The sequence below is a fragment of the Xiphophorus maculatus genome, chromosome 1, assembly GCF_002775205.1.
Source record: "Xiphophorus maculatus strain JP 163 A chromosome 1, X_maculatus-5.0-male, whole genome shotgun sequence".
NCBI lineage: Eukaryota > Metazoa > Chordata > Actinopteri > Cyprinodontiformes > Poeciliidae > Xiphophorus > Xiphophorus maculatus.
This window is the reverse complement of record NC_036443.1, coordinates 24,715,775-24,731,820: the sequence shown is the minus strand read 5'-3', so window position 1 is coordinate 24,731,820 and position 16,046 is coordinate 24,715,775. Positions and strand designations below refer to the sequence as shown.

At 35.6% G+C, this 16,046-nt stretch overlaps 1 protein-coding gene across 2 annotated transcripts in view; it reads left to right on the top strand.

Annotated features, from left to right (window-relative positions):
* The first annotated feature begins 3,116 nt into the window (after positions 1–3,116).
* The window catches only part of LOC106700000 (membrane-associated guanylate kinase, WW and PDZ domain-containing protein 2-like), a 68,056-nt gene continuing 55,126 nt past the window's right edge, over positions 3,117–16,046 (top strand). For both annotated transcript variants that reach the window (XM_023335095.1, XM_023335145.1), the window contains exon 1: positions 3,117–3,367. In XM_023335095.1, the coding sequence (XP_023190863.1) occupies positions 3,285–3,367 (83 nt within the window). In that variant the 5' untranslated portion in view covers positions 3,117–3,284. The remainder of the gene's footprint in view (positions 3,368–16,046) is intronic.

Genomic DNA, 16,046 nt, shown 5'->3' with positions numbered 1-16,046 from the left:
ATAGCATAACTATTATTATTACTATTAATAATAATAATAATAATAATAATAACAATAATAATAATATTCTTATGCTAATATTATAATTATTATAACAAAGATGTAATCTTTTCTTCATCTTTTTACATGTTTGTCATTCTTGAATAAAAATCATAATAGTAAGAAATCCAATCTGTATGGTGCTTTTTAGGACACAGAAAGAAGCTCTACATAGAAAAATAAAATAATAAAAATAATATATTTATGTATATATATCATTTTTATTATTTTACTTTTTTTCATATATATGTAAATCCATAGAATATATAGAATTACTTAACAAATTAGGATATTTTTCAACAGTTAATTTATTTCAACAACTCAATTCCTAAAGAGAAACATATTATGTAGATTAACTACACACAGACTGATTCTTTAAAAGCTTTTATTTTTGTTACTTAGGATTATTTTCCACTTACACAGTGGCGGTTTCTGATATGGGCGACATGGGCAACCACCCAGGGCGGCATCTTATGGTGGGGCACCTATCTTCAGTTTGCTACTCTGTGCCCCTCCACTCTTTTTTTCAGACTTTGGGAACTTTATTTTCAAACAATAATAATGGTGACAAGACAAGCGTAGGCATGTTTATTTGGATAGCATATTTCAGCAACAAACATTACATCACAGACAACTTTGGACTACTGAGCACCAGTCCAATCCTTTTTATCACTATCATAGCTTAATACAGGGAATGCCACAGTTTTAGCCATGTCCGGGGTTACATTTCTTCCTTCCACACAATTTTCCATTGATTTTCATACAATTCTATGAACAGCCAGGTTCTTTAGCAGTTTTGTGGACTGGCTCCTTTTGGGAAGTGTCTCTGCTGAAAATACAGATGTAAACTCATCAACCTTCCACATGTTCATAAGGGCTGCTTCATGGCCATTGCATGACATTTTTGTTTTACAAAAAATTTTTTATTGGTTGTATGTAAAAATTCAAATGATCACAGAAATGTTATTCAGATTCCATTAGCTATATACGATAATTATCCACGTTAACAGTTCAATACATACATTAATCTCAAAATTTTTTAAGATGATCACTTTTAGAAATAAAATTCCTTTTAATAATATTCTAATTTGGTACTGATTCACAATAAGGCTTCTTACAAATTTCTAATTTTATCTGTCAACACTTTACAAATCATTAATAAGACTTTAACATCTAATAACTATGGACAAGAAAAAGAGAAAACTGACCAGTTTCTTGCCAAATCTGTTTACATGTGTATTTCATGCAGAGTTTTTAAATCAAACATTTCAGACAAACTTTTAAGCACATTCAGCATTTGTAGCCATAATTCTTTAGCATATAGCATTGTACTTTATTATTCCAATATAAATATTAACAACTATCAAAGAGAGCCTTAAAGTAAATTTGTGAAGTAAACCTGCAACAACGTAGTGTTTAATTTAGCAACTCTGTTGAAATATAAACATATTTGGCTCACTATTTAGTACGAAACTAGTCAGGTTTACTCATTTAATTAATGCATGCTGCGATTAATAATTTCTAAAGTATTCACAGTTTAATTACTAATATATTTATACACTGTCTATTAGCCAGTTATAAGGTGAGTCTTATTTATTTTGAACATGATAGAAATATAAAATCATACACACGAACAAGAAATGCAAAAGACACATATTTTTGTACTACAATAATCTTAACATGCTTGAAAAGGAGCACGTTAACAGCAGCATGTTCGATTTTAGCCCCCGAAAAATATTCAGGGGCAAAGATTATTATATTTTCTCTATTTAGAATCACAAAAAATATTATTGTGAACAACTGGCACAACAATAAATAACACATGTAATATTTTAAATTTATCTTAATGTATGAAGATATCTAACTTTTTTAATTATCGTTTTTTTAAGTCTATAAAATGTTTTCAGTTCATTCCCGGCAACAAAAATAAGAGCAGTCTTTTATTCATCCAAATAAAATGGATGGGAATGTCAAAGTCTGTTTTTGAGTAAAAACATGCTGGATTTTATATAATAATAATAATAATAATAATAATAATAATAATAATAATAATAATAATAATAACTCAAGAAAAAAATCATTTTGCATTTAAAATTTAAACTTGCCATTAAAAAAAACCCCAAAAAGAAACTACTAAAAGTGTTGGGTGGCCACATTTGTGCCATTCTTTAATTGCTGCGAGGGGCCACAAAAATTAATCTCATGGTCACAAATGGCCCCCGAGCCGGACTTTAGACACCCCTACTCCAATGTAAGAAGCACCTGCAGTTCGGTAAGTTTCACAGTTTTAAGCACTAAATTCTCAGCTATTTAACATTAGCAGGGTTTACATGGCCCAGTGCGTCATGTTTTGGGAAAAACTCAAGTTTTCACCTCGTTCCCACGCCTGTTCGTCCCGGAAGCAAAACCGAAGCAGAAAGCGATGCTGCTGATGCAGGTAGGTCTCAGATGGAAACACTGGGCGGGTGTGGGCGGCGTTTTAACTCCTTTATCCTCCTCCCTCCTCAACTTCTCATGGATAACCTTCTCATTTGTTGTGTCATTGCGCTCAAAGAACATGTCAGGATCGTCAACCTGACCGCACTCATCCCATTTACCCCAAAGCTCGGCTTTCTGCAGCAATGCGTTTGGGAACAAGTTCGGCAGCAGCTTTACTTCCCTTAAACTTACAGTAGCCTTGGCGGGTTTTGTTTTTTTCTTATTTACTCTACTTTAATTGCGATTCGATACCTGAGCGATCTGGGAGAGTAAAGCATCCGAGGCGACGGGCAGCGAATATGGAGGTAAGAAATGGATTATTCTGTGAATTGCACAAGTTAAAATAGCTTCTCCTGAACAAACTCATCCATCCTGTACGCGTTGTTTGCTCCCAACTGTGCAGCAGCTGCTATAAAATTATAAGCGGCGCTGTCAGATTTGGCTGATAGTGTGTGTGTGTGTGTGTGTGTGTGTGTGTGTGTGTGTGTGTGTGTGAGTGTGTGTGTGTATGTGTGTGTGTTGTTTCCTCTCTCTCTCCGCGCTCTCCCTCTCTACAAGATCACCACGGAGCTCTCAGAGCATCAGTAGTGTCCCAACATCCCGTCAGCCGCGCACATCGTGTCTGACTTTCTCTTTCTCTGCGGCGATCGCGTCTCCTCAGCATTTATCGAGGCTCATCGCGCCGCCGCCGCTGCTGCTATTTCAAATCAAGCGATTCGTGAGAAAATATTTTAGTGCTGGCTTGTTCTTTAACCTCAGCAGGGTCAATGTATATAGACGCGTTCAAACGGATCCTCTTTGAAAGGCTGAACTGCTTGAAGAGAATGTGTGTGTGTCAGCGGCATGGCAGGTCAGTATGTCACTCTTTTGTTTTTTGCCTAAATATGAGAAATTTGAGAATCTGTTGTGGGAAATCCAAATGTGTGTGTGCGCGTACGTGTGCGCGCGTGTGTGTACCTGGCAGCATGGTGTCTGGTGAGTTTGCATCTAAAAAAAAAAAAGTCAACCATGAGATGAGTTTCTTTTGTGCCCGGGTTTTGTTTGTTGTAAGTGATTTTGATATGAATGATATGGCTCTTCACCCGTGGCTGCAAGATGTTGGGGGCGTCTCCATCTTTAGGGGAAAAGTTAGAAGTAAGACTTCAATACAATGTGATATATTTCTGATTTAAAATTTTATTGCATTGTTAATGGGAATCTGGACTGGATTTGATCTTTTTTTTTACGTAAAATGTAAAATATGTAAATTTAAACTGAATTATTCTATGCTAAACAGATTCCTTAAGTCATAATTTAATTTAAAAAATTTTTATCTGTATGTGAAAACACACAAATTATTATTATTAGTCGTAGTAGAAGTAGTGTTCCTTTGAGATCTTAATATATAAAGGGCATTAAAAATAAAATCTAGAATAATAATGATTATTATTATTATTATTCAAAGTAGTGATAGTTCCCTCTTCTTGTCCTGCCATCCCAGCTAACTCTGTTTTTCTCCCAGGTCATTTTATTGGGTTGTTTCCTGAATAAACTGAAAACTTGGTAATCTGAGTTGTATATTAACCCTTTAAGCACAGTAATGGAAAGTTCAATGGGAGGAAAAAGTGTGGTAAAGCTAAAAAGATTCACAAGCAAAAGGAGCAGCTTGTTCGATAACTAGTTTAATAAACATGATATCACTTTAATTGATCGGCTTGCTAACTTATCTAACATTCAGTGAGAATGGTGAAATAATTTAAGCATAAGCGCATATACTGGTCAGTGCATGTACAAACTTTTCTGTTTTTAAAAAATCACACTTACTTGGTCGTCCAAATACAATAGAAAAGTTCAGTTGTTTGATTAAGTGAAACATGTAGATTTGTTGCACAAAAACTCCTGTTTTTAAGCTTTTATTCCTGTTTTTAGGAGATTAAAATATTACATCATACCAATAAAAAACATTTCAGTACAGAAATGTCGGCTTAATGAAAGCTGTGTTTAATACCTGCTTAAAGGTATTTTTAATCTGATGAACGAATGCCATCAGAAGGAAATGTTTGGTAATATTCCAGTTTGGTGAGATGAACTTTTGTTTTAATTTTCTAAAAAAGCATATCTGCAAAGGAACATTATGTGTTAAAATACATGGAAACAGTATTTTAAATGCTTTATTGGTACATATGAACCATATAACAACCACAATAATAATAACTAAGCCTTTTATTATTTTTGAAAGTAATATTTTCTGAATTTCAGAAAATTTTCTGAAAATTGTAAAATTAAAAAAGAAAAATGTAAATGTAAATTTAAGAACAATAATCAGAAAAAGGTCAAAATAACAGCTGATTTGGGGTAACTACAGTGGTTGACACTAAATTAAAGATATGCAGAAAACGATGTTTAATAATGTGATGAAGGGTCGCTGCGAGGAACAGGAAGCGGCACGGCCGAGTCGCTGCTTCTGGTTCTGTTAGTCCATCTGAATGTGAGGATTTGAGTTTTTCTGCGTGTTTATTTTAGGTTTTTGTGTCTATTGAGTCTCTGTGTTGTCCTGTCTACCCCTTGATTGTTCTCAGGTGCGTCTCGTTCCCTGACTGCCCTCTGTGTATTTAATGTCACCTATGCTCCATGTTCTTTGTCGGGTCCTCGTCTCGTTTGACTGCTGTCGAGTCTGTCGTTTTGTTTCAGTTGTCTCCAGTTGCTACCAGCTCTGAGCTTAGTTTAGTCAGTTCATCTGTGCTGCCTGGATTTCTGGACTTTTGAATTATTTCTTCATTAAACATCCATCATTCTCTACAACCTGGGACCTCTGCGTCTGCCTCATCACCTCCCCACCGCATTTCATGACACTGAATGCTTACAAAGCTTCTGCAACTTCCCTGATCCCGTTCCTGTTTTTGTTTTAAATTTCCAATCTCCTCCACAAATTGGCTTAATGAAACCTAAACAGAAGCCTTTGTTCGGGACACCTGCTCCCATTTTGCCAGCAATAACTCACACATTCAAATATATACTGTGTACTTCGCAGCCAGGTGTGTGTACGTGCACGTGCACAGGAGCGTGCACCAGAGTGCCTTGCAGCACTTTTAGTGTGAGAGTGAGAGAAAAAGTGTGTGTGTGTTGTCTTTTAAGGTGTGTCTTGGTTCATTTCAAAGTGTCTGCTCTGAATCTGAAGCATTAATTTTGTAATTAATTTGCGGAGGAGTTACATTTTATGTTGGATTGTCTTCACATGCGGCTCCTCTGGCTGTTATTCTGTTTGTTTTCTGCTTCGTTCCAGCTCTCTGCCCAAGTTTGAGCCACTGGTAAGTGGGAATTCATGTTGACGTATAAGCACGACTCGGCTTTTTACTGCTAACAAGAGGGGAGGATGAAGTGAGGGGCACATCCCGTCTGTCGTAGTAATGCGTGTCATCTGGGAGTTGTTGATTGTCTAATTATGTTTCTCCTGCGTCCTTCGGCATCATGCATATTCATGCTGCTGTTTTGAGGTGAGGTGAAAGCGTGTGTGTGTGTGTGTGTGTGCGTGTGGTAGTTTACCCTTGACGGCGCAGGTCTACGCAGGCACATTCTCCCATATGTGGTCCAAACCTTTGCTCCCAGCCACTGCATTTGAATGCTGCAGTTGTAGCCTGCTCTATTCTTAGTTCTCAACTCTTTGTGTGCAGTCTGGTATGAAAACAACACATCTGAGCCAGAAGTGTGGCGCCATGTGCTTGCATGTTTAGAGATTAAAGGTGTTTTCACACCTGATAATCTAGTAGACTGAGTTCGATTTGGGAACATTTGTAACATTTTCAGCCGCTGTGGTTCGCTTTCACACTGGACTGTGTCAAATGAAACTAATTGAAAATCCTGTTCCCCTCCTCACCTGTGGGGGCGCTGCACCAAGGGACTACTGAAGGAAACGGCTTGAAAACGTCTGGAAAAGACATGAGTGCAACTTCTTTCTTCACAAAATGCAAACAAAATGGAGTAGCATCAGATATTAGCAGTTGTAGGATTTCTCTTTGGGTAAAAACCACAAGCCATTTCTCCCTCATGTTTATTTTTGTTATATTTACCCAGAATGCCTTGTGCCATAGTTTGCCTCCTCCTTTTGGAGCGGTGTTTTGTCCGCTCATTCGAACTGCACCAGAGTTCACTTCAACCAAACCAAGGTTGAAGTTTTTAGGTAGACCAGCGTTTGCTTTTAAAATCCGCATCAGAGTTTGATTGCACATCTACACCTCACCAAACGAACCAGACTTTTGAGACAAATTAACTAGTTTGATTAAAGTGGACTAAACAGGGCTGGTGTGAATGCATCCTACGTTATGATCAACCAAACCAAATTAACACTTGGTTCGATAAAGGACCAAAACTGCAACATTTGTCACATTTTCAGCCGCTCTGGTTTGCTTTCACGCTGCACTGTGTCAAGCAATCCAAACTAATTGTAAATCCTTTTCCCCTCCTCGCCAGTGGGGGCTCTGAACCAAGAACTACTAAAGGAAATGACATGAAAACCTCTGAAGAAGACACAGAGCGCAACTTTCTTCTTCACGAAATGTAAACAAAAACTGAGTGGCATCAGACTTTAGCAATAGAGACCACAAACCATTTCTCACGCTCGCTCTAGACTTGCATGTTTGTTTTGGTTATATTTACCCAAAATGCCCTGCACCATAGTACACTTCCTGCTTTTGGAGCTTTTCTGGTCCTCTTTGCATACACATACGCATTCAAACCGAATCAGAGTTCACTTCAACCAAAGATTGAAGTTTTTAGGCAGACCAGAGTTCAATTGCGCATTCACACCAAACAAACCAGACTTTCTTGAGAAACAAACTAAAGTTTTATTGAAGCAAATCAAAACAGGGCTGGTGTGAATGCACCCTAAGTTTTGATCAACTGAACCGCATTTTGTGGTTTACTCTAACTTTGCTGGGAGATCAGCAACTCCTCAATGACCAGGCGCGGAGTTACAGCTTTCACACTGTCGTATTTGAAATGTCAAGGAGGCAATGAGTGTATCCTTGAGTGAGATCTGAGTTGGACAACTGGGATCAATATGAGGAGGAGAGACAGGCAGCAGGAGCAGCAGAGGGTCACCTTCATCCATCCCTACTGAATCAGCAGTATCTCTCCTACTCACACACAGCCACACGCTCAAAGGCCTGCTTAGGTTACAAAACTACGACCTCACAAAAACGCTCATTATAGTGAAGTGAACCTTTCCCCCATTCGCTGCTGAATTATTCATTTTGTTATTATGATTTTAGCTGTTCCTTTATGAGGCTGCAGCGCGCCTCTCTGTGTTTGTTCTCTTTTTCTTCCCAGGCTGTATCTATTTTCTGTTTCATCCACCTTTAATTTTCCTAATCTCTCTCTCTGCTCCGCCTCTCTTATCCATCAGATAGTCGAGGAGCCGATCTGCTCCGTTTAATTAAAAAGGCAATTCGTCCCGATGAGAGCTGATCCGGGTTCGCAGTCAGGGGAGTAACCCATTGAGTTACCCAACTAAAGTTTCATATTTTGTCACATTACAACCAAAAACATTGGATTTTATTTGGATTTTATTCAATTTATCAGCACTAGATAATACTTTTAACTTTTTCTTTTTACTAAAAAGGTCTGAAATTAGTGGCATTCATTTGCATTGAGCCTCCCTGAGTCAGTACTTTGAAGAACCAAGTCTTTTGTGATTGAAGAGTACCAGTTTTGCACATCAAGATTCAGAATGTGGACTTTGACTGGGCCATTTTGATATTTTTTCATATTTTAAGTGAAATAATCTGCCAGTGGAACTAGTACTTTTATTTATTTCTTTATCAATACTAAGAAGTTATCTGCTCAAAACAAGCTCCTTTATCTTGCAGAAAAATTACTTGTGAGTCAGTTTTGACTCATTTCAAGTTTACTAACATAGTTGCACTAGAAACTAGGCAAAAATTACCAAGTAACATTTTTTGATTTTGCAGTATGGGATATAAACTTGTTTGAACTTTGGCCAGCCTTGTGAGTGAGCTGTAATTACCTGAGATTAAGTAGCTTTTATTTACTAATGATGTGACTTCTAAAGACAATTACTTCCATATTTGATGTGGTTAAGTAAAGGGGGATTAATGCAATCATTTCTGGTTTTCCTTCTCCATATTTATGTAATAGAGAAGTTTTGATTACAATAACAAGTTAATAAGAAGCCTGTATTGTTGATATCAATATTGATACGTTTATTTAAATTTAAACTTTTGATGTTTATGTTTTTTTGTAATTTTATAATGCATTACATTATTAAAATGTCATTCAATTATTTAATTTACCACTAAATAGTTAAATATATAAATAAATTATTAAATACATCAGTAAATAATTAAATATATCATGAAATTATTAAATGTGCAATTAAGTAATTAAATATCCCATGAAATTGTTAAATCTTGGATAAATCTACCTTTTTAAATAATAAATTTAAATAATAAAATAACAAAAAACTTCCATGTAAACCATATTTAATTATTTAATTCAAATTGTTTTGTTTAACTCAGGGCAGAATTTGGACAAAGTTAATAGAGATCTACAAAATACTTTAATAAATAATAACATGATTTGAGTTCATTTTTTCTAAATAAACAAGGAATTATTTGAGAGCAAATTAAAGCAAAATCTCTTGAGAAACTGCAATTCAAAATTAAAACAAAATCCGAAACTAAAGAAGAAATTTTATCTTAATGCAGATATTATCGATCCGCCATGTTATGCACTGCTTTTTGTCAATGTATCAGAGTAAAATACAAAGAAATTAGAGGCTGTAATGAAGCAAAATGTGAACAAGTTGAAGGGGTAGGAATATGTTTGTGGGGTAAAAGAAGACCTCTTGTCACGCTGGTTTTCTGCAGAGATAATAGAAACGCACACGGTGCTGCATTCCCCCTGCCTTGACCTTGATCCCCTGACTCTAAATATACAGTTTCCCCACAGGGAGGGCTGCTGTGATCCTTCCAGGTGTATCTGCGAACATTTGTGCTCATCAATGATTAAATATTGTTGTGGTCAACACCAGAGCAGCTTTAAATCCCACACCGTTGTAGATTTGGGGTTTACAGATTGCAACGACTGTACTTTTTATTTCACGTGCTGCAGACTTTCTATCTTCTGATTGGGGGTGTTATTGAGCACGGCCGGCCCAAAGCATACACGGGCTTACTGGCAGTTTAGGGTCCTCCACGCCACCAGGGGGCCCAAGAGCACCAAACTGGCATGATGGAAAATACATACAGCTCTGGAAAAAATGAAGAGTCCACGGCACTGAACCCGACAGAAAACCTCCTGTTTTTTTCCACCAAATGTTGATTTCTGAACTCTTCCTGAGTTAAAACATTAGTATTATCGTTTCTAAATGAATATCAACTTGTTTTCTTTGCATTATTTGAAGTCTGAAAGCACTGCATCTTTTTCGTTATTTTGACCATTTCTCATTTTCTGTAAATAAAAACAAAATTTTTGCTTAGAATTTCAAAGACATGTTGTCAGTAGTTCATAGAATAAAAGAACAACATATAAAAAGTAAAATCAGAGAAACTGATCATTTTTAGTGGTCTCTTAAAAGCTGTATATAAATATTAAATAACATTGAAAATTGCAAACTAAATGCTATTAAATATGGCAAAACAATTTTTGTATTGTTTTTGTAGATAATAAGGATTAATCTCTTCCTGTTGTTGCCACTGTTGGCAGAATGTAAGATATTAAATTTAGTGTTTCAAATAGTTAAAACAAAATGGCACACTTAAATACAGCTCTGCATTTCAAAATCCAAATTATTTTTCTTCGTTCCTCCTGTAAGGATAAAATCAATAGTCATAATAGTCTATGCTAACGATAGAAGGTGTGTTACACACATAAAGTAGCTTATAAATTATAAATTGTTTGGTGTTGAAATGTTGGTATGGGCGCCACCCAAAAAAAGCTGCTTCGGGCCCCAAAAATGCTTTTACCGGCCCTGTTAGCGAGCAGAAAGCCTCCGTAAACAACGGAACGAGGATATTTTTCTGTGCGTTTCTCAGCTGTCACGGGTTTAATCTTTTATTTCTAAATCTGTCACCGCTATCTGTTTTGTGCTGAGCAGTCCCGTGCCCTAGATTTGAAAGTGAGCGAGCGTCAGTGAGGGTTTACTACACCCCACGTTGCTCGTGTTGCTCCAGTGTAAATGTTGGGAGGGAGATGTCAGAGCGAACCGGGAGAGTTCTCTGAGTTTGTTCTTCCGTCTGATTGCCTCTCCACTTTTATTTAATTTCAAACGAATGTAGGGCCTGTGGTTATTTAAGATGCTTTACCTGGCTGACCCTCTGCGTTTACACAGGAAGATGCTAAAGGATTAGCAGCAGCAGCGAGCTTCATCACAAGTTTCAGGGATGAGTCGACCTTCGTTTACAGAAAATATCTTTCCTCTAATCGTTATCTACCCTAAAATGTCTTCCTTGCAAACTAAGCTTTATCTCTGACAGAATTAATTGATCAAATGTTGCATCTTTTCAGCTATTTATTAAACATTTTAAAACAGGCTCCTACACGGGTGTCCAAATGTTTTGCCAGATCAGTCAAAATAGTCAAATTGAAAGAAAAAAACAAACAAACAAAAAAAAAACTAAAATTAAGCAAAAGTAGTTGTTTTTTAAAAATTATTTCTTGGAGTAAAAATACAAACATGTATAAAGAATTTTGCTGTATTAAAAAAAACGCACCTAAGTTTAAAAATTTATAGAGGATTTGGGTTTCTTTCTTTCAAAATGCTTGCTATATTTAGTCAAGTTTAATAAATTAGATTAAGGCTGATTTTCAGTAAAACTCCTGGTTCTATTTATTGTAAAAACTTTGTTATAAAAAGACAAAAATTTGTGTTGTATTTAACATTTTCCACTGTAAAGAAATTATGTTGATTATAATTTTACTCTTATTACAAATAAAAAGTCTCCATCTGCATAAAGCTCCTGCGATGGGACAAAGTTGAATCATTCTTGAATTGCATGTGAAGGGCCGCACAAACGACTCTGAGGGCCACAAATGGCCCCCCAGCCGCACTTTGGACACCCATGATCCACTGTTAAAATTAGCACAAAAAAAAGATTAAAACATAATCTGGATCATTTATATTTCTAGAACAAAGTTTGTTTTTTATAACAGAACAGGTTAGAAGTCATTGAAATATGTTAATGATGAGATATTAAAGATAATTTATGTGTTACCTAAAACAACATGAAATGTAATTTATCATTTATAAATGCAAATCCAGGACATGTTTTGTTTAAAGATTCAACAATTATCAAACATTTTTCAATTTTTTATATTATTCAATGCAATTTCACTTAATTCAGTTAATTGTATATTTCTTTTATTTTACTAGATTATTTTACTGATCAAGAAGAAGCATCAAAACATCATAAAGCAGAAAACAGAAAAAACATAAAAGAAAAAACATAAAACCATATTCATGTTACATTTTTATGGGTGAGAAAATTAAATAATAAAAATAGAATAAAGTACACGTGTAAATCTCCCATTAATTAACAAAATGCATTATATAATTATTAAAAACACCATTAAATAATTTTATTTACCACTAAGCAGTTAGATATATAATTAAATTATTAAATACATCAATAAATAATTACATATATAATGAAATATTGAAATATGAAATTAAGTGTCATATTTAAATGTCCCATGAAATTATTAAATCTACCTTTTTAAATAATTAATTTAAATAATAAAATAAAGTAAACGTTCTTTTAAAAATATATTTGATTATTTCACTGTGTATTTATTTAATACAAAACGTTCAATATACACTTCATAAGTCAGCTATATTATAAAATCGATGCTTTGATTGGATATTAAGGATTTTCCTGAGTTGATTAAAGTCAATATTGAAGTTAAAATACAGAGCTATAAGTTTTTACAGTCATTAAAATTAAACATGAATTAATCGTACGAATTCTTTGGATGAACATATTAGAGCCTAACTGGTTCAACTGGTGCATTTCCAAAGCACTGTCTCATCTTCATTTGTAGCTAGTAGTTGATGCCAAGCACATTGATCTTTGATCTGTTAAAAATCTGTTTTGTACAACTAATAAAAACTACAAAGAGCACAAAGAGGCTCTCACCTTAATCACACCTCTAACAACACAGCCGTCTATTTTTACCCAACTCACCTGTTCATGTTCTGTCAAGCATTCTCTTCGTTGCTTTTACTATCTATCATCATTATTCCTTCAACCATTTGATTCAATTCCAAATCGTAAACCAATGTTACTTTTATTTATTTTTATTCCTCCCATCTCTCAGCAATGTCCAACCCTCTAAACCTCATTCTGTCGTCCTTCTCATCCATCAGTCAGTTTCATCTAGTATCCCAGCATTAAAGGTGACATCTTATTTTTCCTTGAACAGGCTAACATCTACGGTCTATACAAAACATCATCTATATTGCACAAATCATTGCTATAATGAGATTTTAGTTTGCTCAGTTCTGCCTATTTGGAGCTATCTTAGGGCATCTTGTCACGTTAAATCCAAACAATCTACTGCTGGCCACGCCCCCCAACTCAACGTTCACTCTCACACATGAAAATTACTGAAAACAAATGTGCAATTATACAACTGTTCAGCTTTGAAAAGCAGAAGTGGAGCCTCCTGCACTACCAACAGGAAAGCTGAAAGTGGTTTCCGAATGGTAATTCAACAACAAAACATTTGTCTTTTCCAGCAGCTATTGTACAGTGGTAACATCAGCTGACCAAACGGGCTGGAACTCAACTTAGGTTGCTAGGTAACGGGACTGGGCATGGCTGGGGCAATGGATCAGTGCCCAAGGATTGAAACTGGGAGGTTTTTGAAACAACTCATTTTCCAGACACCAAAAAACATCAATTTATTGCCAAAAACACAACTGGTTGTTTTTTTAAGTCCTTGGGTTGTTTTTAGAAACAGTTGAGATTAAAATAGAATTACAAAAACATTCAAAATGTGAATTTTACATAATAGGTCCCCTTTAATAATGCCACTCTTATCTCCATTACCTCCTCCCCCTCATCCACTATTAATCCTCTTACATTTGTTTTTCCCCAATTACTAACCCTCTCATCCGTTGTCAGTCTCATCTCTAATTTCTCATCCTTTCACTCATTAAATCTTCCTTTGTTGTCCCAAAGTCCTCATCCATCATCCATACCTGCTTTTCGGCTCTCATCCCCCTCTTTTAGTCCCTCTCATCTTCCTCATCCATTCATCTATTAGTCACTATTTGCTCTTCTGTATGATTTGTAGCGTCTGCAGAGGTTTAATCTCCAAAGACTCCAGCATTAAATGTCGCCACATTCTCCTCCATAAATCTTTTGAACTCACTATTGTGGCGCAATCCCTGCCGGTGAAATGTGAACGCATCCTTTCTTATATAAATAATCGACATCCCGTAACACTTGTGTACTTGATTTAAAGCCACAGCGGTTGGGCAATTAATCCAGAAATAAATCGTCTTCTTTTTGAAGCCATATATAAAAAGGTTTGTTGGTGTAAAAAGAATCCTAGTCCTTTTCGATTGTTTATTCACTGCCAGTATTCGCTGAGGGACAAATGAAGCCTTAGACCAGGGGTGTCCAAAGTCGGTCCTGGAGGGCCGGCAGCCTGCATGTTTTAGTTCTCTCCCTGGTTTAACGCACCTGCCTCAAATGATGGCTCGTTAGAAGACCTAAAGGTTGTTGGTACCACCAGGGAGAGAACTAAAACGTGCAGGATGCCGGCCCTCCAGGACCGACTTTGGACACCACTGCCTTAGACATTCTGGTCACATTTTAGCTGACAGAACACACAGTCAGTCCATCAATATCCACCAAAATTCACATTTAGAGAAGACAGCCTTTCACTGCATTGGACTTTCAGTTACACACGCATAAAATACAGAAAGGCTTCCAGTAAATGAAACAGGACTCTAGCCAAACTGATTGATTTTAGTTTATTGTATTACTGTAGACATAATTTGGAGCACAAATAACATGCAGTGGCCTGAAAATGTATTGTGTCATTTCAGTTTTTTGTTGTCATTTCAGGTAAACAAACAGAGAAAGGCAGTTTTCAAATTATTTTTTAATCTAAATTAAGAGAAACATGCTACACAAACTAACCTTGACCTTTGTAAAGATGTAATTGCCCAAATTGGATGGCGATGGTAGAAGTTTGCTCTGCAATCGGTGGCTTGCCGGTTCAAATCCTTGGATTCTGACTAAACAAAAATGGCTAGCGGGGTTCCACAAGTCTCCACTCTCGGTTCTCTTTTATTTGATGCCTATACATCAAATAAATGACTGAATATTACAAGATTTTTTACCACATACCGACAAAGCTGGGTAGTAACTAGTTAAATTTACTAAATTACATTTACTTGAATACCTTTTTTTGCATTATTTTTATGAGTATTTTTACCATCTTGCACTTTTTACTTTTACTTCAGTAATTATATTTTGAAGTATTGCGATTCTTGTTTGAGTAAAATTTCTGAATTTTCTTCTTCATTGAATGAAACATGTTTTAACCAAAAATACACCAGACACAGACGCACACCTGAAATGTTTCTTTTTAATTTCATAAGTTTTTTTATTGAAAAAAATGTATTTGGAAAAATGTTATTTTGAATTATTGTCATTTTCGTCCTTAAAATACCAAAAAAGTCCCCCTCTGTCTGATGATGTAATTTTCAAATATGAAATGATTGATAATTTGATCAGTTACTCTGGACTTGAGTAGACTTTTTACCAAATACTTTTTTACTCTTAGTTGAGTAATTTCTTGGACGGCTACTTGTTACTTTTACATGAGTAAAAATATGTTGAACTAGTGCTACTCTTACTTGGGTGCAGTTTTTGGGTACTCTACCTGTCTCTGCTTACCAGTGACACACAGCTTTATGTTTTTCTTTCACAACATGACCACAGTCCAGCAGCTTCTGCCCCACAGTTACCGACGGCAACAGAAAAAAGGGGGAGGAGCTGCCAGCTACTGGTTGCTGTGGTAACCACCAACTGCCAAGAGCAGCGTAACAGAACTTAATGTCTGGAGAAACAACTTCTTGACTGAACAAAATAGATTCAAAGAATACATAAACTTTACATCTATAATAATGTTCAAATATAACCCTATTTCACGTGAATATTTTAAAGGATTTATGTGGCTCCAGTGGCTTTTATTTGACAGTGAGTGACAGGAAAACGGGTGGTGAGAGAGTTAAGACATTCGGAAAAAGTTAACAGGAAGGGAAAAATAATTTTTAAAAACATATTTTTTTTTTATAAAACTACCATACTGTAGCTTTAAATCAAAACTGACTTACTGCAGTTTTCACATATCCTTATTCTCTATATATATTTGCTTTTGATGTTATTTTCCTAACTCCATTTATTTTCCTTTGAAGTGATTTGAACATAAAAACTTTATTTGCTTTACAGTGTATTTTTAACTAAAACAAAAATTAACTACATTTTACAGTGAAATCTGCTTGTGTTAAAAGTTTC